The sequence below is a fragment of the Phacochoerus africanus genome, chromosome 11 (genome assembly GCF_016906955.1).
Source record: "Phacochoerus africanus isolate WHEZ1 chromosome 11, ROS_Pafr_v1, whole genome shotgun sequence".
NCBI lineage: Eukaryota > Metazoa > Chordata > Mammalia > Artiodactyla > Suidae > Phacochoerus > Phacochoerus africanus.
The window spans coordinates 75,248,908-75,276,387 of NC_062554.1; the positions used below are offsets into that span (position 1 = coordinate 75,248,908).

At 41.1% G+C, this 27,480-nt stretch overlaps 1 protein-coding gene across 2 annotated transcripts in view; it reads right to left on the reverse strand.

Moving 5' to 3' along the window:
• SLC25A13 (solute carrier family 25 member 13) overlaps positions 1 to 27,480 on the reverse strand; it is a 197,202-nt gene that overhangs the window by 141,630 nt on the left and 28,092 nt on the right. For both annotated transcript variants that reach the window (XM_047751930.1, XM_047751931.1), the window contains exons 2-3: positions 25,032 to 25,085; positions 12,231 to 12,373 (exon numbers count right to left, since the gene is read on the reverse strand). In XM_047751930.1, coding sequence (XP_047607886.1) covers positions 12,231 to 12,373; positions 25,032 to 25,085 — 197 coding nt within the window. The remainder of the gene's footprint in view (positions 1 to 12,230; positions 12,374 to 25,031; positions 25,086 to 27,480) is intronic.

Genomic DNA, 27,480 nt, shown 5'->3' on the forward strand with positions numbered 1-27,480 from the left:
GTTCTTGTTCCCACCAAAAAACCCAACACCCAACTTGTTGGACCTTAGCAAGTTATTACAACATCAATTCCCTATGCTGGAAAATTGGCTCAGATCAAGAAAGTAATTTGGCTGACTCCTATTTTTAACCCAGACCTGTCCCCTAAAATTAATCCAGATCCTAACATACATCGGCCTACCTCTCCAAATGCATGTTTAATAGGCATCGATCTTATCATGTCCTAAAGAACACTTAGTTTTGATTCCAAACCTATCCCTCTAGAATCTCCTCCGTTGCTCAGACTGCCCTCTCCCATATCCAATCTATCAAGAAAATCCCGAATCCAACCACTTTTTTTTTTTTTTACCATATCCACAGCTAGCTGATTAGTCCTTTCTTTCTCCCTCTCTTGCCCACTTCGTTCTATTCTCTACAAATTAGTTGGGGGGAATCCTTTGAAAATGTAATCCTGATCACATCCGAGTCCAGGGCTCAAAAGGCTCCCAAGACTTCTGCCTACACTTGAAATATAATACTACAGTATCTTTATAAGCTGGCTCCTGGATATCCTTCTGACTTCTTCCTCTTTCCTGCTCCTCACCAGTCTCTAATCAAACTGGTTTCTTTTCTTCATCTTAAAGATGTCAAGTATGCTCTCATCTCAGGCTTTCTGCATCTGTTAGTCGCTCTACCTGGAAAATTCAGCTCATAGATGCTCACATGGCTCACTCTCTCTGCCTACGTGTCACTTTTCAAAGAGGTCTTCTCTGACCACCCTATGGACTGTAACACCTCAGAGCCCATGGTCACTCACCATCTCCTTCTCTTGCTTTAATAGATACAGCCACCTGCCTCTCTACAACATGTATCTACTAGACATAGGTCTATTGGCCATATAAGAGCATACATTTATCTGTTTTGTTTAGAACAGTGCCTGGCACATAGTGTCAATAAAAAATTGTTAAATGAATTAATAAATCTGAAATTGACATAGATTTTTTAAGTATCAAGGGACTCTCAGATATGTAACTAAAGGCCGCTCTACCAAATATCCTTTATTACAGAGAATATAATTAAGTAATATAATAATAAAGTTACCCTATAATTTCTATGAAAGTTAAAGTTATCTTCTTTCCTTTCTTAATTTTTCAGACTAAAGATCCCCAAATCTTTATATCAAAGTGCAATGGCAGCGCCACCCTCCAAAACCTTCATTAAAGTCTGAGAATCTCACTGTGTTTACTAGGAAGTGACTCACTGACAATTACGCCACGATAAGTGGGAAAGTTAATAGGTACTATCTTCTCACATTTCACTTCAGGAATTCCTCACACTTAGCAAGAGTGTTTTTAATTTAAGCAACTTCTACATCCTGTGCCAATGACAGTGACATTGGTAGAGAAATGCATTTGGAGGTAGCCAGGAAACAGCTTACATTTGATTTCCTTTCCTTTCCTTTCCAATTTTAGATTTAAGTTTCAAACAGACAGTATTTGCTCATCACATATTTTCTGAGCACCCTGACATGATGGGAAGAATGTCGTGGAAGAAGGGTTGGTATTTTCAGCTGGCCCAGTACAGGCAAGAATTCTGAGACTATGGTGTGCAATGGGACCTCAAGGTTGAACCTATGAGTAAAAGGGGAAAAGTATCCCCCAAACTACTCCTGAGCTAAAAAAAACAAAAAAACAAACCTCTGAGGAATGTTAGGACAGTTTTTGCTAATCCGTGGGGGTGGATGATAGTTGGGATAGCTCTCATGAAGGTTTTATGTCTACCTTAAGTTAGGCAAATAATCAGTTTTAGGGGCTAAATGTATTGCAAAGAACATCAGAACTTCTAAGCAAAGACTATGCGAAGTTCTCATGCAAGCTCCATGCACATGAACATAAAGTTCCCCAGCAGAGCAGACTGGGCACAAACCAAAAAGAACTGCATCCAAATTCTAATTCCAACACTAAATATATGACTTCAATTTAAACTTCATGATTCTGCATCTCTCTCTGTAAGCACGGGGTGGGGGGAGGAACAGGTACCAACTTTAAGGACTTGCTATGAGGATTAAATAAGGGTGGAAATTGTTAGCATCAGATTTGGAACCCTATGGGCACTCAGTAACTCTGCTTTTTTCATCCTTTAATCTAACCATATAGGGTAAAAACAGCCAAGCTCTGATCCCACAGAATATTTTTGCTTTAAAAATTTTTCAAGTAATAAGATAGCCCCTCCCCAGGCTTCCTGGCCTCCCTGTGAAGATACCTATCTCCTGCAGGGCAAGCACAATCTGGAGCCCAACAGGACTAATCTCATTGGACCTCCACCAGCAGTCCCAGACTCCCGGTTTACCCTTTATCACCCATACCCAATCCCCATGGGGCTCTGCACATTCCCTATTCTGTCATCATCTCCCAGAATCCCTCTCCCTCGCTGGACCCTCTAGAATTCATAGGGCATGATGAGCAAAACCTCATCCTCAATCGCTTCTCTAAGTGGAATCTCTTTCAGAGGAATCCTCTAAATATCCATCACCTACTCGCTGTAACCAACACCTGGTTCTTCCCTAGGGCCCATGCTTCCTGAGAAGTGAGGGGCTCTCCTTGGCGGTCCTGGGTTGCACCAGGCTTATAAGCAGGGAGGTATACTCCTTCCTCCCTGTTGCCCCTTGCAGACCATCCCCCAACCCTCCCCCTTCCCAACCCCCAGTTTAAATACTCATAGTCTCTGACTATAGCACTCAGCACCCCTCCTTGTTTGCATCACCTAATAACCCCCTATCCCCTCCCCACATTTTAGGTCCTGACTCACTGACATGTTCTTCAACCCTACTCCTCCCTTAATTCTCAATATTTTCAATATGCTAAACCTTCCAACACCTAACCCTGCCAATCATGTGAACTTGCCCCTTCCACTGATCTTTTCTCCACCCATCCTCACTCACTCAGTTCCATGGTCCAATTCTGGACTCCTGCCATAATTAATACTGCAATACCTCCTTATTCTCAATGTCATGCCCTCACCTTTTGGCCACTATCTTCTGATCTTCCTGCTCACTCTCTCCTTCCCCAGCTTCGACCATCTTCAAGCACACCGAAACCTACAATTCAGTAAGCCTACCACCTTCTCTTTGTGTCCTAGTCCAGTATCCTTTCTTTGCCCCTTATCCAGATTAAAGATATAGTCAATCACATGGAGAACAGACTTATGGTTGCCAAGGGGGAAGGGAGTGGAATGGACTGGGAGTTTGGAGTTAATAGAGACATACTACTACATTTAGAATGGACAGACAATAAGGTCCTACTATAGCACAGGGAACTAACTATACACAAACTCCTGGGACAGACCACAGGAGAATATATATGTATTAAAAAAGAATATACATATATATGTATTTATGTATGACTGAGTCACTTTACAGCAGAAATTGGCATAACATTGTAAATCAACTATAGTTTAATTTTAAAAAGTGGAAATAAAGCTATAGTCAATCATTCTAACTGCTCTCTTGCATGACCCTCACCTCCCCGGCACACCTCCCACCCCGGGTTATTCAATGGCCAAGCCCTCAAACCTTGGTTACAGCCAACAGTTCCTCTCTATGCCAGCAGCTAAGCAGCCAGACTCAGGAGCTGGAATACAAACTGCCACACTAACTGGTCTTGCCCTGAATTTCATGACCACAAACCCTAAGGTGGGCCCTCAAGTGGGTCCAAGGCAGCAGCCATGCTGTGTTCTGATCCATGGAGCAGAAGAAAACTTCCAAATCCCACCACCACACCTCATCAACACCTCTGCCCCATACAGTACCTTCCATTTTTTGAGCTCAGAATTTTTCAAAGTGTCAAGACCCCTTTACCTGTTTATGAATTATTGAGGATCCCAAAGGACTTTTAATTATGTGGGTTGTACCTATCACATTTACTGTGTAAGAAATTAAAATTGATAATTTTTTAAAATATTAATTCATTAAAAAGTGAATAAGCCTATTACATGGTAATACATAAAACATATTTGTATGAAAAATAACTATATTCTAAAATAAAAAGGTAGCAAGAAAAAAGCAGTTTTGTCTTTGCAAATCTCTTAAATATCTGACTTAATGGAAGACAGCTGCATTCAATCTGCTATAATACATTGTTTGGGTTGAAGGATATGAAGGATTTCAGCCTCACACAGATTCCTAATTAGAAAAGGAACATGTTAATAGTTTTCTTCGATACTTGCAGATAATCCATGATACAACACCAAAGCCCAACAAGGGATAGTTTCTTAACGATTAGGTGCAATATGGAATCTGAAACTGTATCAGTGGCCTCTTTTCTGCTCTGTTACATTAAAATCCATGGGTCTATCTTGTACTTTGAATGGATCTTTAACTCATATATGATTTTCTAACACCATGGTTTTCCAGTCAACCAGAAAAGACATTTCCCTTAGTTACGCAGATCTTCCGAACGTTGGCACATTTCATTTTACTATATTAAAAAATCACATTATTACTATCACCACTAATTACATCAGAAAAGGCTTTAAGGATCAGGAGGCTGTCACATGAAAATTTTTAAAATGCTCTCCAAAAGCCAGTTCCATGAAAAGCACAGTCGACTAGCTCAGCAAGCAACCTGAGTTGATTTTCCTCTACAACCATCACAGGACACTAACCAGCAGTCTTTGTGCATGCCTCTCATTTAGTCACCCCCCAATTTCTTTTTTCTTTTTTATGGTGGTGCCCATGGCATGGGGAAGTTTTCGGGCCAGGGGTCGAATCCCTGCCACAGCAGCCATTCCCGTGGGCATGCATTACACTATTATCTACCCACTTCAAAAAGATCCTCTTGGAGTTCCCATCATGGCTCAGTGGTTAACCAATCCAACTAGGAACCATGAGGTTGCGGGTTGAATCCCTGGCCTTGCTCAGTGGGTTAAGGATCTGGCGTTGCCGTGAGCTGTGGTGTAGGTCGAAGACACGGCTCGGATCCTGTGTTGCTGTGGCTCTGGTGTAGGCCAGCGGCCACAGCTCCGACTGGACCCCTAGCCTGGGAACCTCCATATGCCGCAGAAGCGGCCCAAGAAATGTCAAAAAGACAAAAAAAAAAGAAAGAAAAGAAAGAAAAGAAAAAGGTCCTCCTTTCACCCGCCCTTCCCCCTTCCAGCTATGGCCCCATTTCTCACCTTCCCTTGACAGCAAAACTCTCCAAAAGAGGGCCTGGGTTGGAATGGAGGAGAAGGGGGAGGAGGAGGAGGGCTATCCGTACATATGAATGAGAAGTGAAATCAGCACCTAGTCATTAATCAACCCTTTCTGGAATTAAAAAGAAAAATAAACCCAGGCACCTGACACTCCTAAAGGTTTTCTAATATACCAGCGACATAATACAAACCTTTTTAAGAATTCTTTTTAATTTACTCTGCGCAGACAGCGTCTAGCCACCACATTGCACGCACCCCCTATGATTTCAGACATCAAATATTAACACAAAGTGAGTAATGCAAAGAGAAAGGGGGTTAATCAGACACCTTGAGAGAAAGAAAAAATAACACTGATTCAATGAGAGCTGCTAATGAGGCTTTTTGTTTGGGTAGATTAATTTGGGAGTCTGATGACTAAGAAGAAAATTTAAGCTTCTCAGGTGACTGCTGTTGATTATTCTCAAGATTTTTTTTTTTTAATTAAAGAGATGGCTTTGCTTAATTCTATATTTTATGGATTTCAGGTGTTTATCTGAACTCTGGGTCCACCCTGGCAGCGTAGAAAACTTTCCTCATTAACAAACTGTAAGACCTCCTCTTATTGATTCTGGATTATATTTGACAGATGATGAGTATTTCAGACTGTGAACTGCTGATGTTTAAATACATTACCCTAATACTCTTTAAGCATTGCCAATTGTAAACCTCATTAACTCTCAGCATGTGGCCAAGGCCTGGATTTCATCGCGTCAGCCTCACAAAGTGAAAACAGGTATATAAAAATGATTTTATCATCAACAACATTATTATATCCTCCTTAACCTTGTGAAGTATTTAAAGGGCCTTTTTATTTTCTCTCAGAAGGATAAGTAGCAAACATGGGAGAGGCAGAGGACACACTTTACTTACACAGCCACATGTTTTAAATCCCAAGATTGCTTCATCTTTTCTTCTCTGACATCCTTATTCCTCATGCCTCAAAGTGAGCTTCGTCCCAGGACTGATTCTCTGTACTCTGAGAAGAATCATTTGTGGAAGCTGATTTTATTGCTATCATTTCGATTTAATGGAACAGGGGGCTGACTAGGTGGTAAATTGGATGCATCAGCTTGTCACCAAGAAATCAGGATTTCTGACATTCCCTTTTTCAAAAGAAGAGCCAGCTTTTGCTCTTGCGCGGAGCTCAAAGAGGTCCCACATGGAGGTGGACAAGAAACACTGTTAGCTCATGCTTGATCCTAGCAAACCAACGAGACACCAGAGCTGCCCAGGGCACATCCCACATGGCCAGGGGTGGGACCTGTAACAGGCAGAGGGCACTCTGAGCCCAAGAGGCCAGGCACCCAACACCTCCAGCTTATTCAGGCTGTGCTCAGCCTTCCCAGGTGAGATCAGGTCCTTCTCAAACAGCTTTTGAGCTTCAAACCTCTCTAATGAGACTTCCCCTAGTAACAAAAAGAAACATGTCTGCCAAGCTCAAAGGGACACAGTTTATCCTTCCCTTGCTCTTAGTAGAGAGCTATGTGAACAATAAGTTAAAATTGCAGTTAAAAAAGCTTCTTTTAAACAGAAACATAATAATACCAACCAAACATAAAAGACACATCGAAAATTATATAGACAAATCCAACAACACATGGAGAATTCATACTGTCTAAACATAGAGAGAGGAGCTCTTAGAGTCCCAACTCCTCCCCTTTTCTCCCTCCTCAGCTGCTGAGAAAAGCCTCCTTGCCCAGAGGTCCAGCCAGTGAGAGGCTTTCAGGCCCCAGCCCTCTCAAGGAACTTTACTAATTGATTAAACTCATCAGTTAATCTACTAAAACAGTGGAATGCAGGGAAATCTAAGTACAATGGGCAATTAGAAGGAAGAGTGAGGTCTGATGAAATCAGAGAGTTATTAACCATGACGATGCTGGAGCACAGGCAGACCGTGCCAATACCCAACTCACATGGCCCTTCAGTGGCTCTCCACTGCTCTTATGACAAAGACTGCCCCATCTTTAACAGGAAGTGCAATTTCCCACACAGTCTGGCCATGGTCTAACTCTCCCCAAGGGTGTCCTGCACGCACTTTCCATGCTCCATGTGTGCCAGCCTTCGCATTTCAGAATGTGACAGGGCATTTGCAGCCACTGTTCCCTCTGCCCCCACCCTCATCACCCTCCCAAATCCCAAAGCTCAAACGCAAACATCACTCATCAGAATTCTTTCCTGACCTCCCAGTCGACACGAAGCCCCCCCTTACTGTCCCTCACACCATGTCTCTCCTATGGAGCTCTTATCATAACATCAATTCATATTTATCTGTGGTTTTCTGATTAGCACCTGTCTGTTCCACTAAATCAGAAGGGCCAAGCAGGCAAGCACTCTTTTTCCTCTCACCCTGGTATCCTGCACATACCAAGCAGTGCCAGGCACAGATGTGAGGATCTCAGACAGCCGCTGAGTGACTGAGTGGATGGCCATCCACAAGAAGCTTTCCACGTGTGGAAGGCTGGCCAAGCCACAGGCTCATGAATCATTAAACTAGCATCAGGAGGGCTCCAAAAAACAAGATCCCTTTGCCAGCAAGCTGGAAGGGTTGAGCTCAGAAGTTCATACAGTGCACAGGTGTTTAACTTCCATGCTAGCGCTCAGCCTGAGCCCAGACATAGCTAAAGCCTTCAGGAGACAGTCTCCAGCAAGGGTATCTGCCTGGAAAACATCTGATTCTAGCCAAAAGCTACTACTTGAAAAAAAGCTATCAGAGTTCCTGCCATGGTGCAGGAGAAACGAATCCGACTAGGAACCACGAGGTTGCGGGTTTGATCCCTGGCCTCACTCAGTGGGTTAAGGATCTGGCATTGCTGTGAGCTGTGGTGTAGGTCGCAGACGAAGCTTGGATCTGATGTTGCTATGACTGTGGTATAGGCTGGCAGCTGTAGCTCTAATTAGACCCCATGCCTGGGAACCTCAATATGCCGTGGGTGTGGCCCTAAAAACCAAAAAAAAAAAAAGAAAGTAAAAAGCTATATTTTGGTATTAGGCTGGTTGGTTTCTGTCCTCCCAAGATTCTTTGCAACTATAGGCTTTCTCATTTCCCAAAGAAAATAGCTAAGTGAGGATACTCATTTCCTATGGCTGCTATAATAAAGTACCACAAACTGAGTAGCTCAACACAACAGAATTTCACCCTGTCACAGTTCTGGGTACCAGACATTTGAATCAAGGTGTCGGCAGACCCACACCCGAGAATCTTTAAGAGAACCATTCCTTGCCCCTTCCAGCTTCTGGTGGCCCTAGGTGTCCCCTGGCTTGTGTCACCCCATCACTCTAGTCTCTGTCTCCATGGTCACTTTACCTCCTATCCCTGCCATTTTTGTGTCAAATCTCTCTCTGTCTCTCACTGGGATGCTTGTGATGGCACTTAAGGCGCAAGTAATTCAGGATCATCTCCTCATCTCAAGATCCTTAATTCAACCACATCTACAAAGACTTTTTCCAAAAGGTCACCTTACCAAATTCCAGGGATTATGACTTGATATCTTCAGGTGGCCATGATTCAGCCTCCAACAATGAAATTAAAATTTGAACTAAAGCTTCCATTACTCAATACTCCTGGGCTTTGTGAGGGGGCAAAACCTTCTTAGTAGATTTACCTAAGTTTAGTCAACAAACTGATGTGAAACAGAGGCCAGAGATTGGACTTGACACTGGAGATAGCAAAATATACAAAACTTGGTCCTTAGACTCAAGAAACCACAACTAGCGGACCAGTACTAAAAATGAGTATTTCAAGTCATCATGACATCTGGACCAGCACAACTATCATTATTTTTAAATCCTAAAGCTGTCAATCTACAAAGAGCCTTTCAAATTTTAATAAAGTTATTTGCTAAAATCCCTCTGGTCAGTCAAGCTAGGTGATCACACCCCACAAGAGCCTCACCAGATACATGGCACCCCTTCCAGTGCTTCTTCATTGTTCAGTGTGTGTGCTGTGTTGTTGGCAAAGTGCAACTTCTGCCATGAAATTATTTCAAGGAACAGTAGTTGATTTGGGAGGATGACAAATGACTTGTTTACTCAACAAATGCCGTGCTTCGAAAGAAAGGGAAAGAAAGGGGAAATGAAGGTATTTACCGTTTTCCATTGAGAACAGGTGTATTATACCCATTTGTAAAGTAAATACTGTGGAGCTGTGCATGAGAGTTAGGATTAGAGAAAATGGCATAAGAATATCTGAATGGGTCTTAAACAGTAACCCTATGCTACTACCTTGGTCAGTTTAAGTACTGGAGGTGATTCTTCAATTTGCTCAGCCCTCTTGGAAATAATATTTGCTAATTACAAAAAAAGTGGTCTGTGTCCAACGGAAAAAATTTAGCAGACACCACCTTAACCAAGTGAGCAAGCTAAGTGTCATCAATGCCAGGACAAGGTGCCTCCTGAGGAGACACAAAAGGTACTAGAATCTCTCCTGACCTGCGGCCCGAAATCTATCATGAATCAGTCATGTGGGACCTTTAACTAAGTAACTGGGCCTGGGTTTTAAGTCAATGTCATGAAAAAACAATAAAAAGCAAGGGTCTGTCTAGATTAAAAGATATACAACAACTACATGCAGTATAAGAACCTTGACTAAATCCTGGACTTAAAAAAAAAAAAAAAGGCAAGGAGCCATTTATGGGGAGTGAGTGGAGAGACTTGATACATTTGAAAATAGATGGAAGTTCCCAGGCTAGGAGTCAAACTGGAACTTCAGCTGCTGGCCTACGCCACAGTCACAGTGGATCCAAGTCTGCAACCTATCTCTGTCACAGTCTGTGACAACAGTGGATCCTTAATTCACTGAGTGAGGCCAGGGATTGAACCCACATCCTCAGGGAGACTATGTCGGGTTCTTAACTTGCTGAGCCACAATAGGAACTCCCTACTTAAACATCTTAATGTCTGCAGTTTATAGTTAAAAGGTCTAGCAGAAAAAGGGAAATTATGGGTATACATGTGTAGAAAAATGTGTGTGTGTGTTTGTCTTTTGTCTTTTTAGGACTGCACCTGCGGCATATGGAGGTTCCTAGGCTAGGGACTCAATCAGAACCATAGCCGCCGGCCTAAACCACAACCACAGCAACATGGGATCCGAGCCATGGGGCAACCTACACCAGCTCATGGCAACACAGGATCCTTAACCCACTTTGCAAGGCCAGGGATGGAACCCACATCCTCATGGTTGCTAGTCGGGTTCGTTAACCACCGATGCGCGATGGGAACGCCTTCTTTTTTTTTAAAAGAAAAGCACACAGGTGTTAAAAATGTTAACTAGTCAATCTAGAGGAAGTTTATCGATTGGGCATTCATTGAATTATTTCGATTTTCTGTAGTTTAAACTATCAAGTAAGAAAAAAGATTGATCTTAAACCATAAGTCAAATAACTCATAATCAGGTCACACTTCTTCTGGATCTTAAAAACACAGAGGATGTGGAAACAACCAAATTTTTCTCAAAAAAAAAATGTTTGCTAAAATAAATCTATGATCTGTTTAGCTTTAGCATGGATGGACTAGAGTGAAATACACCCCTGCCTTTCCCTGCACCTCCCCAGAGAGGCCCTGTGAGGGAAGGCCTGATCATACCTGACAGTTTCCTGCAAAGCAAAGAATTCCACCTGGGGGTGGACTTGGAAAACAGAAGTAACCTGGAGTTCCCATTGTGGTTCAGTGATAATAAGTCTGACTAGTCTCCATGAGAATGTGGGTTTGATCCCTGGCCTTGCTCAGTGGGTTAAGGATCTGGCGTTGCTGTGAGCTGTGGTACAGGTCACAGATGTGGCTCGGATCCCATGTTACTGTGGCTGTGGTGCAGGCCAGTAGCTTCCTCTCCAATTCAACCCCTAGCATAGGAATGTCTATATGCCGCAGGTATGGATGGCCCTTTAAAAAAAAAAAGAGAGTGAAGAAAAAAGAAAACAGAAATAACCTGAGTAACTGCTACTGGAACAGAGAAGGTATAATCCAGCAATCTGCCAGGGTTTTACAGGAAGTATAACTGCCAGTTTCCTCCCCAATTTCTTCCCGTCAGCAAGACCCTCACTTTAGAGGAGGTTATCCCCATACAGGATGGAACAACAGGTGCATAGCAAGAAAAGAGTAGTGCTGATAAAACTGAGAGCATTCACAGTGCATCAAGGGAGTTTACTTTGGTTGGATCTCAAATCCACGCATGTGGGAAAAATCAGACACAGGACCAATACGGAAAGTTCAGAGCTAAAGAACACCACCCCAGAATGGCAGGTAACATCTATCAAAGGGGATGCTGGCAAGTGGCAAGGGCAGAAGGCTGTGTCTACTACAGTTTATACGGAAAAGACTAGTTCTTACAGATTATGCTCTGTGACTAGGGTACACTGGTTTTCATATTACTGATATTTTGGAGCCTAAAATTTTGCACTTAATGGTGAAAGCCAAATGCAATATTATCTAGCTTAGGAAAGACTCATTTTTAAAAATGTAAACAGAGAAGACTGGTGAGGGGAAAAAAAAAAATCCAAAGGCATTTTGCAAAGTGTCCTATTTAATTTCAGATGGTTCAGTGTCTCTCTTCCAGCTGGGGTAGAATGACTTTCTTGGGGATTTGGAATCATTATTCTGCCTGTTAGATTTACAGCATTTAATCATATGTGACATTTAAAAGTTACTTGAGCAGAGAGAAAGGTTATAGAAAAGTTACGTTTGCAGTGCTATGTTTTACATTTACTCACAATTTTTACAGCTGCCTTGAAAAATACCCATATACTACATATACTTGTGTATATCTTCATACCACTCAACTAAAATAGTTGTGAAACCATTAACAGTTGTTTAAACTATGTCCAAAAATACACATATAGAATCTCCAAGTATGATAAGAACAGTGAAGGAAATGTTAAGGGTACTATTTCTAAAACAACATATTAATTGTTAAAGGGAGAGATGCTCTTAAGAGGTGGGAAGGTAAACACTGACTTCCTGACCATTAAAGCAACAGAAAGCTGTTTCAAACAAACGAACAACCAAATGAAGTAACTGAAAATAAACATACCCATCTTTGGTCTGATCCACCACACCACTTAAAAGTTCCACAGTCTTTGGATTAGGCTGGCTTTCTCCAAAAATATTCAAATATCGAGTGACAAAGTCATTGGGAGACATGAAAAATTCACCATTTTTTTCAATGCTTGCATACTGTTTAAAAAAATAGAGAAGATATTTTATTCTCAAAAATATATAATCGAGATCAATATGTGAAAAAGTTGAAAACAGTTACAGGATAAAATCTCAGATCTGACAATATACTCTTTACAAGGTTGGTTATTTCCCATCACTTAAAAAAAAAAAGCAAAAACACATTGTTTGCCTAGTTCTTTCTTTTTAAAAAACTTTTTCATTATAGTTGATTTACAATGTTCTGCCGACACCTGTTATACAGCAAAGTGACCCAGTCATACATATATACACACTCTTCTCACATTATCCTCCATCATGTTCTATCACAAGTGATTGGATATAGTTCCCTGTGCTATACAGCAAGACCTCATTGATTATCCATTCTAAAGACCTCACTGATTATCCATTCTAAGTGAAATAGTTTGCATCTATTAACCCCAGACTCCCAGTTCAACCCACTTCCTCCTCTTCCTCCTTGGCAATCACAAGTCTGTTCTCCAAGTCTGTGAGACTGTTTCTTTCTGTAGATAGGTTCATCTGTGCCATATTTTATCACTTATTTGTTGAATCTAAAATACGGCACAGATGAACCTATCTACAGGGCAAGTTTTCTTTCTATACCAGTGGTTCTCAGCTGTGGGTAGTTTAGCCTGACTCTCTAGCTTACAAGCACCAATGTCCCCAGTAGCCAAGTACAATGTACGAGAACTAGCCTTCTCCATATGCTACCTGCCTTTCTGGGGTGAAGTTCTCTAGCTCTGAGCTGCCTGTTTTCATTTCTCCCCACAGGGGACATCTGGTAGTGTCTGATGACAATTCTGAGTGTCGTAACTTAAGGGGAGGGACAGAAGCAGATTAAGAAACTGGCATCTAGTTGGTAGAAATCATGGATGTAGCTAAACAACCTACAATGCATAGGCTGGCTGCCCACAACCCAGTCATCAGCCCAAATGTCAACAGCACCAAGGCTGAGCAAAACATTTACAGAAATTTGGAAAGACATACTACGTCTTGTGCTTTAGCAAGGACATATGGCTTTAAAAAAAAAAAAAAAAAAGGAGAGTTCACTATGAAAACATGAATGAAATCAACTAAATTCTTTTGCTCCCATTCCTGTTCCAAAGGCATCAACGATGCAAACAAACAAACAAAATAACCAACGGGGTGAACTGGAAAGCAAGCTGTTAACAGCATGGCTTCTGTGGGGTTTCAAGGACATAGGTGAGAAATGCTGCCATGGTCAGCATGATCTCCATTCTAGAGCAGAAAAGGTCAATAAGAATAAGGTGACAGGTGATGCTTTTCACAGCATTCTGCCAGGTATGTCTGCAATATATTCCAGTGCACATTAGCAGAGCCTGCTCATTCATGTTCTGTGGAGCCCCTGGGGCTGCGGAAAAGCCGAGAAGCAACATGGGATCGCGTGTATCCTTCTGGAGTAGGAGGGGGCCTCTTACCCTGGGGATCAAACAGTGACTTGGGGGGTGGGGAGATGGGGACCATGAGCTACCAGAAGTACAAGGTTAGTTGGGTGATGGGAGTCACAGTGATGGGGAAGCACAGTGAAAAGAGGTGCAACGACAGCATCTCTGCCCCCTCTGGAAATACAGTTGAGCCCATTGGAAACTTTTCAAAAGTCACAGGTTATTTCCACATTCTAGTCATTCCAACACAGGATAAGCTCTTGGTTAGATACTCAGTTCACAGCTTTGGAGTCTCTCTGGCCTGGGTGCCCAGAGCTCTGCTTCTGCCTCTTACTACCTATATGACTAAAGTTTTCTGGGCCTTTGGCTCCTGAGCTGTAAAATAGGTAATAACACAAGCTGTTCATAAGATTGATGCTAGAAATTAATGAATAATCATGTAACATACTTAGCACAATACCCTACACACAATAAGCACTTTATAAATATTCTAGATTGTTGGTTTTTGTTTAACATTTGTTAGCATGGTACAAAAGAAAAGCTCAAAGATGGACCAATAATCTTACTATTCTTTAGTTAGCGTTCAATTTGGCTTTTTGCAAATGTAGAAGAAAAATACTTTGATTTTCCTGAAGCAAAACAAGATGGAAATATAAAGGAAATGTCACTGTTAATTATAGCAGTCCTATGATTGAGAATTATACCTATGTTTGCTTACTGTAGTGAATAATTCATTTATCTAAAAACACAATTTAACTCTTCTCCCATGAGTAGACATTATTAGAGGATTACTGGATTATCTCCAGTTTGGGGTATTTTTTTTTTTTAAAGCTAAGGTAACCAGCTTTGAATATAACATTTGTTCAAACTCCTGGCAATTTTCAAAGGCTAGACTCCCAGAAGAGAAATTGCTGAGTCAAAGGAGAGGAACTTTAAGGCTCTTAATACTTATTATCACACTGCTCTCCAAAAAAGATTGTACCAATTACACTCCCACCAACAGTGTGCAAACATGCCCTTTCCCCGCTTTGTCTATCATACTTGTTGCCAATATTTTTTGAGTTTGATATTTTTATGTAATTGAGCCTGTAGATTTTTTTTCTCCTTGGCAGTGTCTTCCATAACTTCTAAGTTAGAAATTAGCTCTTCTTCATCCCAAGACTAACCATTCACACACATTTTCTCTTAGTTTTTGAAAAGGTTTAACTTTTACTAAGTTTCAATATACTGATACTTTGGTTTTTGCATGTGGTTTGAGGTAAGGATCCTCCAACCTGAGCTTTTTCCACTTTCTGTCTTGGTTGTCCTCAGACCAAACATCAAACCACTCTCCCTTCTCCCAGCTTTAGGATGCCATGTTTACCACATACTAAATTATCATAGACTCATCAGGGAAAGTTTGGCAAGCAAGTCCATCTTCAGTACCAGCTCTGATCACTTAGCAATGGCTTCCATAGGTTAGAATGTACTCTGACCAAACTGCATGGGAGAATGACAGCTCTTGTCATCAGTGCAGCTAAAAATGTTTCAGCAATATCCTTGGCAACTGACCTGTCTACTCTTGCAAGATTACAGACACCTTTTTGTTTTTAATGTGGTTTTTTTATTCCTCCCCACCTTTTTTGTTTATTTTGTCTTTTTAGGGCCACACCTATGGCATTTGGGCACATGGAGGTTCACAGGCTAGGAGTCGAATCGGAGCTGCAGCTACCAGCCTACACCACAGCAATGTGGGATGCGAGCCGCATCTGTGACCTACCCCACTGCTCATGGCAATGACTGATCTTTAACCCACTGAGCAAGGGCAAGGATCGAACCAGTGTCCTCATGGATACTAGACAGGCTCATTTCCATCAAGCCATGACAGGAACTCCTACATGTACCTTAACTGCTATAACTAAAGGGAAAGCTCTTGCCAGGACAGGATTTTTTTCTTTCCCTTTCCCACTGCTGTAGCCTCGAGTTCCAGACCGTTGCCTGGCAGATAGCGAAACATGTTCAATAAATATTTGCTGAATGAATGTAAGGTTTAAAAAACCTTGCATTACTTTTCTTGGTAGTCCTCTTGGCCATAATCACACTTAGATTTTCCCCAAATGATCTTTAGAATCACTGTCAAGCTGCTGACCTCTAAAAACAGATCCACTGAAAATGCAAAATAAAACCACTATGCATACACAAAGTAATTAAAAAGAAATAACATGTATTGGCAAAATGTGGAACAAATGTATCTGGTGAACCACTTTAGAAAACTGCTTGGCAGTATCTATTCTAACTGAACATACACATAAGCATAAACCCAGCAACTATACTCGTAAGGGCACCTCTGACAGAAACTTGTGTACACACATACACACACACCCCCCCAAAAAACTGCTTTAGCATTATAATGCTCACAGCAATATTACTGTGAGAGGTATTTCAGTGGGTCCATTACCGCTGAACCACAAGGACAACTCCTAGAGCCTTTTCTTTTTCACTTTAACATTTCTTGTAAGGTCAGCTTAGTACTGATGAACTGTCTTAGTTTCTGCTGTCTGAAAAGCTCTTTATTTCTCCTTCAGTTCTGGATGAAAATCTCGCTGTATAGAGCATCCCAGATTGTAGAGTTCTTCCTTTCAGCATTTTAAATATATCATGCCACTCCCTTCCGGCTGGAAAGTGTCCACAGAAAAATCAGCTGATAGCCTTCTGGGGAGTCCTTTGCAAGTGATTTTGTTTTTCTCTTGCTGAGTTTAAATTCTCTCTTTATCTATTGCCATTTTAAGTATAGCATATCTCGCTTGGTATGGGACTCTTTGGGTTCATCTTGTTTGGGACTCCCTGTGCTTTCCTGGACCTGCACATCTGTTTCCGTCAGCCATAATTTCATCAAATACACTTTTGATTCTTTTCTCTCTTCTCCTTCTAGGGCCCCTATAATGCAAATGATAGTACACTTGATGCTGTCCCAGAAGTCCCTTACACGATCTTTTTAAATGTTTTTCATTTTGCTGTTATGATTGGGTGATTTCTATTACTCTATCTTCTAGGTCACTTGTGTTTTCTTCTGTATCACCTAATCTCTTGCTAATTCCCTCCAGGGTATTTTTTTTTTTCATTTCAGTTATTGTTTTCTTCAGTCTTGACTCTTTTTTACTTTCTAGTTTTTTATAAAATCCTCACTGGGTTCATCTATTCTTTCCTCCCATTCAATTAGAATTCTTATTACTAATGCTTTGACCTCTTTTATCAGGCAAATTATTTATCTCTGTTTCATTAGGGTTTTTCTGTTTTGATTTTTTTTCTTGATCTTTCATTTGAAATACATTCCTCTGTCTTCTCATTCTGTTTAATTTTCTCTGTCTCTATGAAATTAGGTGAAACAGTTACCTATCCTGGCCTGGAAGGTGTATCCTTATGTGGATAAGCCTCTCTGCAGTCTGGGTGTGCCCAGCAGCTTTGGTGAAAGAGCTGGATCTGAAGTGAGCATGGGCTGCATCTTCTCCAGGGTGTGCTGGCAGCTACTGCCTTGGTGGGAGGCAGAACTGGAGCTGAAAGGGCCGTGGCCAGAGTCAGTGCAAGTAGGGGCTTCTCCTCTGCTCACTGGCCATCACTGACCTCTTGAGGGCCAAGGTGCTGGGGCAGGAGCCCTGATGAAGCTGGGTTTCTCCTGAGTATGACAGCAGTCTCTGCCTTGGTTTGGGATGTAGCCAGGTCCTCAGGGCCCAGGGCTGCATTTCTGTGTGGTTTCACCTTTTCCTCTATGTATGCACCTTGGTCACAGGCTGGGTGGGGACTAGAGGGGTTGGTGCCATGGCACTAAGCTGGCCCCACCCCCACAGCAGCATTATTTTGGACAGCAAAAAACAGAAAATAACTCAAATGTCAATCAACAGTAGAATGTTTAAGTAAACCACTGTATACACAATGGAACGAATGAATACCAACTACACACAACATGGATGAATCTAACAAAGAGTGAAGAAAGTAGACCAAAAAACATGTATTATTCAATTTATATAAAGTTGAAAACCAGGCAATACTGATGTATGGTGATACAAGTCAGACAAGCAGTTACCCTTGGAAGGAGTGGGTATTGACGAGAAGGGGCATCAGAGGGCTTCTGGGGTGCTGGCTACATGCATGTCCTCACTGCATGAATACTTACGGGGCCACATGTTTGTGATCTGTGTGCTTGATTTACATACCATGAGAATTTACATTTTAAAATCTCATATTTTATCTGCTTCATTCTTTAGAGGTGATAAATCATCTCTTAAATGTAGGAGTATGTTAATTTGGACACAAAAAAAACAATTTTCTTCAGTTTTTGAAACCAGTTCAAGGCTGGGGTGGTCTGCCTCATAATTTAGTAAACAAGTCAAAGGCTCTTCCTTAGATTGATGGACAGAGGCAGATCCCAAGAAGATGTTGACAAAGGCAGTTCTGCTGCCCACATGGCAGTGAACAGAGGGTCCCTGTCGGAGGAGTGGGATATACCTTACAGCACCACATCTTTAAAACGTTGTTTAATCCTTTTGGGAGAAGAGATTTTACAAGTAGCCTGAAGCGTCTCTTCCTTACAATTTTTGCAAGTTTTTTTTTTTTTTTGTCTTTTTGCCATTTCTTGGGCCGCTCCCGTGTCATATGGAGTTTCCCAGGTCTAATCGGAGCTGTAGCTGCCAGCCTACGCCACATCCACAGCAACGCAGGATCCGAGCTGCGTCTGCGACCTACAGCACAGCTCACGGCAACGCCGGATCGTTAACCCACTGAGCAAGGCCAGGGATCGAACCCGCAACCTCATGGTTCCTAGTTGGATTGGTTAACCACTGCACCACGATGGGAACTCCAGTTTTTGCAAGTTTTAATATGGTTAAACATATATACTTCTGAAATGGGACAGCTTTTAGGAATCCTGCACAACCTAATGTAAAACTCATTGTGATGGTTAATTTTATGTGTCAACTTGACTGGCCAAGAGGGGCCCAGATTGAATATTGTCCCTGGGTGTGTCTGAGGGAATATTTCTGGATGAGACTGGCATTTGAACCTGTGGACTCAGTAAAGTGGATCGGCCTCCCCAGTGTGGGTGGGCTTCATCTAATCCATTGAGGGCTGAATAGAGTACATGATGGAGGAAAGAAGCATTCATCTCTTTTTTCCCTGTCCCATTGCTTGAGCTTGGACCTATCTCCTCTGGCCCTCAGACCGAGATGTACATCCTCAGCTCCCCTGGTTCTCAGGCCTTCAGACTTGGGTGGAATTACAGCACAGAAATCATCATATCTGGGGGCTGATGGGCAAATTCTCAACTGTTTTTCAGCCACCGAGAAATGCTGCACACACCTGATTACTACATCCGACTATTCTTTGCCCCACTTCCCTGTTATTGGGGTGAATAAATGTAATTAAGAATTTGAATATAGATCAAGTATTTTATGTTATTAAAGAATTACTATTAATTGCATTAAGTGCACAATGACAATATATTATGGCCATAAGGGAAACTGTTCTTTATTATTTGGAGATGTATGCTAAAGCATTTAGGCTAAATCACAGTGATAGCTAACTTACACTGAAATATAGAATTATATATCTATGAAATTAATATGACAAACATTAATTTAAGTCAGGTTAAATTAGGTGGGTTAGGTGGGTGTTTACCATACTACTCCATTTCCTATATATTTGTAAATTATAATTGTCACAAAGAGTCAATATATAAACATATTGCTTTTGATTAAAAAAACCTGCAAATTTAAAATGATACAATTTTTCAACAAGATGGCAAAAGGTTTTTTTATTTTTCCTGTGGTTTTTTTTGTTTTTTTTTTTAATAATTGAGTTAACACCATAACATGGAGAAATGTAAACATACCCCTACCCAAAATGTATACTGTCACAACCTTCTTCAAAGGCAGTCTGCCAAGTATCAAAAGCCTTAAAATGTTATACACCCACCCTTTAATCCAATGATGCCACTTTTATGAATTTATCCTAAGAAAATGCTAGCTATGTGTAATAACATAATGTCAAAGATATTCATTACAGTATTATGATAGAAAAGCAGAGAAGACAACTAAATATTCAATAATAGGGAGCGGTGAGATAAACATGGCCAAATGCAAAAGAAATGCATTTGCTTACAGGAAAAGATATTGATAACATATTAGGTGAGGGAAAAAAGTGGATACCAACAGCATTTTTCCTTCTGATAAGGAAAAATATTCTATTCATCCACAGAAGGTAGAGAAACAGAAGGAAATGGAGATATGTAAATGGATCATAAGTTACTTTTCTTTATATACATCTGCTTTTCAGATTTTCAAAGAATATGAACCATTTTGTCATAAGAAAAAACTTTTTCAAAGAAAGAATTTTTTCCAATTTTGCCTACAAAAATCTTTAAAAATATATATGATGCTTTTGTTGACAAAGAATAATCATAAAACCCCAAGTGCAATTCACCATATATTACTATTAAAATTTGTAACAATCTGTCTCCCTAGACTTCCTATCCTCACATCTCACACTACAGGTAAGTGTACATGTAGTTGCTTCCAGCTCTATACTTCTAAGCAGGAAGCATCACTTCCTTCATTCTCACTTGAGCTAGTGGTTCCCTCATCAGTTTCCCCATTCTTATTACTGGCACCTCCCTGCAGCCAGGCTATATATCCACAGTCATATTTACCCCCTGTTCTCTTTCATCCACTATACAAGATTAGTCACTTTCAATCAGCCTTTCAAAATGTCTTTTCCTTGTTCATTCTCCCTTTCTTCCTGCTGCCACAACCCTAATCAAGTTATTAGGGCTTCACATCAGGATCACACCCATGGCTGCCTAATCTATGGCCTTGCTGCACCAATCCAAGCTCAAACCCATTCTCCATACCACTGGATAACTCAGAAAATCTTCAATAGCTTCCTACTGTTTTGTTGTTGTTGTTTTAAGGCCACACCCACAGCATATGGAAGTTCTCAGGCCAAGGACTGAATCTGAGCTGCAGCTGCAACCTACACCACAACTGCAGCTATGTCAGATCCTTCACCTCACTGCACTGGGCTGGGGATTGAACCCACGCCTAAACAGCGACCTGAGCTGATACAATTGGATTCTTAAACAATTGCACCACAATAGGAACTCTGGCTTCCTATTGTTTAGCAGAAATGCCAAAGTCCCAATTATCTTTCTAATTTTGTTACCCACACCCTGTAATATTTGGCAGACTCCTTGGCAAAGAGTGGAATTAAATAAACATTTGAAGAATGAGCAAGAAGTCTTCAATTCTGAGAGACTGTCTGCTCCCAAGCCCATCCCCAGTCCTTCCCTCCTATGTGGTCCTGCTTCCCAGAATCCTCAGCTGCCCCCCTCAATGCCTCCCCAGCTCCCACGCATCCCTGAGGCTCCTCAAGTTCCCTCTCCAAGGGAACTCGCCCAGCCACAGGGGCTGCTCCCTCCCTTCCATTTCCTGTGGCATTTGCTTTAACCACACAAGTGACCCTTGAGTGTGCTGACTTAGTTGGTTTTTTTTGTTTTTTTTTTTTTTTGTTTTTTTACCTTCTGCATGCCTGTAAATCTGGTCTCCTGTATGAAATCTCAACTCCTTTAAGACATGGTCATTTTTATACCTTTTTGCTCATTCCAGTCACTGCAAAGTTTCACGGCCATTTTATTTAAACTGTAAGCATTCAATACACACCTGTTTAACATGAAGCAGCATGGAAAGTGTTAGGCAGAAGAAAAACCCACATCAACATTCAGGTTAGAAACAAAACTGACTACACCTAGACTTTTACATCCAGACAAAACATTACCTGCTATGTATCACTAGAAAAGTCTGCATTAAAAAAATGCAAATGCCTTAAACTGAGGTTGTTTTATACTCTGCATCTAATACCACTGCCTAAGACCTTATGCTCCAGGCCACCTCACACCTGACACTCTTGAGATCTTTGCTTGGGTCAGGCTAGTTCCTTTGCCTGGAATGCTCCTCCTTTGCTCCACAACCCTCCTGCACCTTCTCCATCTGATAAATATCTACTCACTTTTTAAGGTTTTTGTTTCTATAGTTGATTTACACTGTTATGTCGATTTCTGCTGTATAGCAAAATGAGTACAACCCAAATATCACCATCTTCCTTCAATTAATGACCCTCTCTAGGAAGATATAATTAGCCCCACAACATCTTTCTTATAAGTAATGCTATATAATGCTTATCAACTATGTTGTGGATTTTTCTCTTTTTTTATTACACTTAAGCACACATGGTGGGATAGTTAAGGACACGAGCCATGATTTATCCATCTTTATATCCCCAACACCTGACACTGTACTTAACATACAGTAACCAACTTCAGAAAAAGAAGCGGAGTTGATTTTAACTCTTTTCAAAAACATAAGCCAGAAATGGACCCACTTTAGTCCTCCAGAACCCTTCTTTCCTCATCTGTTTCAGTTCCACTACTCTCTCTGCTGACAACACCCCTGTTACATCTGGTCTAAGGGGTACAATGAAGCATCTCTCCACCTCCCCCAGGCCACAAAAGAATCATCTACCTAACTAGTTTAGCTGAGAGAAGGTTGGGATATCTACAGGGAAGAAAAGTCAGGGAAAAGGCACAGAAAAGCAGCAAAGTAGTCAGGCTTACAGGGTGCTTACTGCTGATCCATACTTAACTGAAAAAGTCCAGCCCCGGTGGAGACGTGCCCGGCACAGCCTCAGTGGCGCCCGACTCCCTGTTTCTCCCCCACAACACAGACTGCGGTGGAGAGTAAACAAGAGGTCCTCGGCATGCTGAGCCGAGGTGGATTTGTGCTGGTACCGCACTACCCAAGCCTGATGAGATCACCGGAACCTTTGCCAGATCCACAACCCCTTCCAGAAACTGCTGATCATTGTTTTCCTCAGGGACAGTTCCCCTCACATCATCCCGTCAGACTCTAAGCCACAGGGACTCTCACTCAAAGGCCATATAGTCCCAGCCACCCCAGGGGAAGACAACACTTCCCCATCTGGTCCCAAAGATCCCACCCCCATCTTTAGGCACTCTGACACAGAAGCCCCACAGGTGTTTCTCCAGAACTCTGCACAGGCTTCTACCCTCTTTGGGTCTACCTGACCACTCTCATTTGTCCCCAGTGTAGACTTGCCTGCTACTGACATGGAGGAGCTGGAAAAGATACATCCTTCCAAAGCAGCACCTTAACCCAGCCTCACCAGCTACCACGTGGCTTCAAAAGATGGGCACAGCTTTTACCTGGAGCCTTCCCACTGGATCACATCAAAAGACAAGTAAGTATCCAAGATGCATCTACTGGGATGTTCTAAATTGCTCCCATTTTCTGTCAGAAGAATGCCCACAGCTACTGCTGGTTTAGAAAATGGAAGTAGCACACAGATCCTGAGTTCAAAGAATGATTCTGACCTTACCAGCTCGAGCAGACAAGATTTATCAATCTCTCTAGGCTCTTTAGCAACCCACTCATAGGCTCTTCCGCAAGTGGGCTTCCAGAACTACTTCATTAGTTTCACCATATAGATCTTAAATGCACATCCCAAAAACATCTATGGTTCCCTCATACACCCCACATCCCAATCATGCGGGGCCAACATGCACAGCAACACACACTAGTCTAGGCAAGCAACAAATGCTTATCTGTTTTCTTGACTCTGAGAATCCAAAATCCTTTTCCACCTCAGAATCGCTATGCCATACTGACCTTTCTAGACAAACAACAAATTTACAAAGAATTCTGCTCTTATATATAATCCAATCCACCTTGCAAATTTATTCCTTTTTCTCAAATTTTGCTCACACTTTTTGGCCACACCCACAGAATATAAGTTCCCAGGCCAGGGATCAAACCCATTCCACAGCAGTGGCCATGCCAAATCCTTAATCCACTGAGCCACCAGGGAACTCCATATTTTGCTCATATCGTTAACCATTTTCTCTTGAGTCTTTGTCCCTTTGAATTAATTTCAAGCATTTATTAAATCAATATCAAATGCATATCAGGTACATAGCTAATGCATATCACTTTCAGGTAAGTTTTTCATTGAATCTTTACAATTTTTTATAACATTATGGAAATGTTCAAATATATACAAAGTAGAGTGGATAGTATAATAAACCCAATATTCCATTTTCTAATGGCAAAAATCATCATAGTGCCCACTTATTTTTCCTATCCCACCAAAAATGGATTATTTAAAAGCAAATTTCAGATACTATCATCTCATCTGTAACTATTTCAGTGTCTATTTAAAAAGAAAAAGGCTTTTTAGAAAAAGCCTTTCCATATGCATAAAACCATTACCCAGCCTAAAAATCAATAAAAATTCCTTAATGTCACATAATCCTATCAGTACTCAAATTCAGATTTCTCATTTTTTTTAATAGTAACACATTTGATGAGGAAAGTGATGCTCACAGAATTAGTAGCTTCTTAAGTCATATATTTGGTACAGAGCAGAATATGTTTCTCACTTGAAGACTTGGTCCTCTTTATATAGAGCACAGCTACCTTTTCACCATGTTCGGAAAAGGTCCACACATGTACCTTTAAAAATGATCTTTATAAAAATGGCCTTTTCTTTTATTTGAATTCTTGAATGCCAGTTTAATAACCTTAAAAGTAGCTCAGTGTTTGGGACCTGAGGTATTTATTATAACTTTTATTAGAGTATTAGTCATTCAGTGCCCAACACCACAAAGTAGGTGAAAGGAAAAGAAACTAAGGAAATAGACTTGTGTGGTGTCTGTTGTGATGTCGTATCTACTCTTATTCACACTGAGGCCTCCTCAAGGGCACCACGGTTGTAGTATGAAGGTGGTAACAAGAACCACATTCTACCAGGGACAGCCAAGGACAGTCCCCTCCGGATGAATGAAGGATTACTAAGATGTTCAGAAAGGGCTTTAAACTTCTTAGGAGGAAAAGCATCTGTGTCATCAAACTGCATAGGTCAATCCTGGCAAGGTAAATGGATTGTCAGACTAAATCCCCCAGCAACTCCTTTTCCATACCTACCAGATGAGACAAGAAATTAAAATATAAACCACGCACCCATCACAAACAATTGCCTACAAGTATCTGATGTGTTAAAAAAAAAAATAACTGTCAAGGATCTCTTTTATAAGTCTGAAGTAAAGATACTTTGGGCGACTTTTTAAAAATGTAACAATGAAATAAAGAGCTCCTCTTTTAAAAGTTACAGAATACAAATCAAACAAACAAAATAGTTTCCTTTATACTGACCTTCAAAAATATTGTTCTAAGCTCAGCTGGATCTGCTCTCTTGGTTAAAGCCACCTATAAATAAACATAAAAATGTTTATATTATTAGAACAAAGCTGAGAAATCAAGCTAGCAGACTGAAAAAAATAATCTCCAGGTTAGAAATTAGTGGATTTCAGTTTTATACTTGAAACTCTAAACTTCTGCAGTACATAAACTACCTTCTGGATTTTAAATCTGACCTTTTATGTGGTTTATAGAATGATTTGAGAAATCAATAAAGCTCCTAATACATAGTGTTTAATATACATCTCTTTTTTTTTTTCAAAATTAAGAAGAAAAAAAAAGTCAAAACTGATTAAAAATCACCTTGGCATTTTAAACAACACTCTAGAGAGACATCAACTCTTTCATAGAGAAATATTAAACATTAAAGTTCGACTTGTTTGTTAACTGTGCAAGAGAACTTAGTTCTTAAAGAAGATAGTGTACAAGGCAAATAATATTAACAAACAGAAGGGAATTTCTGTTTGCTATTTGAATTTGTTTGTTCCCACAGTTCCACAATGGACAAGCATGAATGCCCGGCTATCGGGGCACTCCAGGCCAAGTCTCCTCCTCTTCCCGATTTTTAAGAAACCAGAAGTCTCCAATGGTACAGCACACAGAAATATAAGCATTGTTTTGTAGTAGCTTTAAATGGAATATATTCTATAAAAATGTTGTACACCTGAAACGAATACTATAAATCAAATATACTTCAAGAAAGAAAAAAAAAAATCAGAAGTCTACAAATGTATCATTATTATTCACCACATTCTAGACTACAAGGAGCTATGGTTACCGTTCAAGAGCAAAATGTGACAGATTAGCTCAGAATAGGTGTTGTGCTTAATTCTCCAACCCACAAAGTCCAAAAACATCACTGGGGAAAAAGAAGACAAACTTGAACATGGCTGCCCCAGGCCAACACAAAAGAGTCCTTATGTGGAACCAAACAGTGGGCTTATTCAGTGTCCCATCACCCAATCCTGCTGGCAAAAACCATCATGAGACTGAATTCTTACCAAACACAGCGTCACCCCATGATACAGCCAAGGAGGGGTTCCTGGAACCACCCCAATACTGGAGCCATGTCGCTATCCATGGGGAGATTTATGCAAATTGTTCTAAATCCCTTCTGTGTGTTTGCAAAGACTCTTCTGAGGTCTTTGGACAATGGATTCTCTGTCTCTAAATATGTAACTGCCTGAGCTTCTTGGCCCACCACTGCCAGGAGTAACTTTATTAACTAATCACTGGAATGGGAGAGGTAGTTTTTCTGAAACCAGTTAGTTGGTTACCTTGTTTCCCAAAGCAAGACTGATAAGGCTTTTAACTTCAGCTGAGTGCTTATAACCGCCAATGTTATTTTTATCCATAAAACTTTGTAATCTTTTTAAAATGCAGAATTAGTGTTCTCTGCTGTTCAATTAATAAGGAAAAAATAGACTGCTAACCAACTTAAGATTGAAGATAATGCAGACCTAAAAGGCTCAGAAGATTCCTCCTTTCAGGTCTATATTTGAGAAAGGTGGGGGTAGGACAAACTCTGTTGGAGAACCTGGGACAGCATAAAACTCCTCCATCCTCTTCTTTAAGAGCAAAGACATTCCCTCCTAGACCTACATCTCAAGACCATCAGTAACACTTTTTTAAAAGGCATATGGTGACCTCTTCGCACTTAATTCAGTTTCTTTTCCAAAGCAAAGGTAATTTTCACAAAGTGTACTATTCTTGCTCCAGCTGGATAACACAACCTTTAAGAGCAAATTAATTCACAACCACCATGCACTTCGGAAAGCCTTCCTGGGCAGTGCTAGTTCAGAGTGAACTTCCCGGGCCTAAATTCCCACAGCATTCTTCTGCCTGCTGATCCCAGATGCCGTCAGCGCTCTCCCCCAGGACTACACCTCTGTGAGGGAAAGCAAGCTTTAACTCTCCCAGGATGGAGGGCACAGGAGAAAATGATTCTATATGGCCCAACACTTCTAAGTCCTGTTATCAAAAGTGCACAGAACACTTCGGAGTTTGCAAAGCAAGACTATTACCTCATTGGATCCTCAAAACAAATGTGAGACTTGGAGAGATCCCATTATTGCCCCCCATTTTACTGAAAGGGAAACCAAGACTCAGAAAGGGTCACTCATTTCCCCAAAAGTCAGATTTAGTGCCAATTTGTGCTTACATTTCTCTCTCTCTCTTTTTTTTTTTTTTTAGAGCCACACCTCTGGCATGAGGTTCCCAGGCTAGGGGCCAAATTGGAGCTGCAGCTGCCGGTCCACATCACAGCAACACGGGATCCAAGCCTCGTCTGCACAGCTCACGACAACATCACATCCTTAACCCACTGAGCCTCAATGGGAACACCCTCTAAGTGTTTTCTAACCTGAGATTCAGATGCCAAATCTTTAATCCCCCAGTGTGTTGG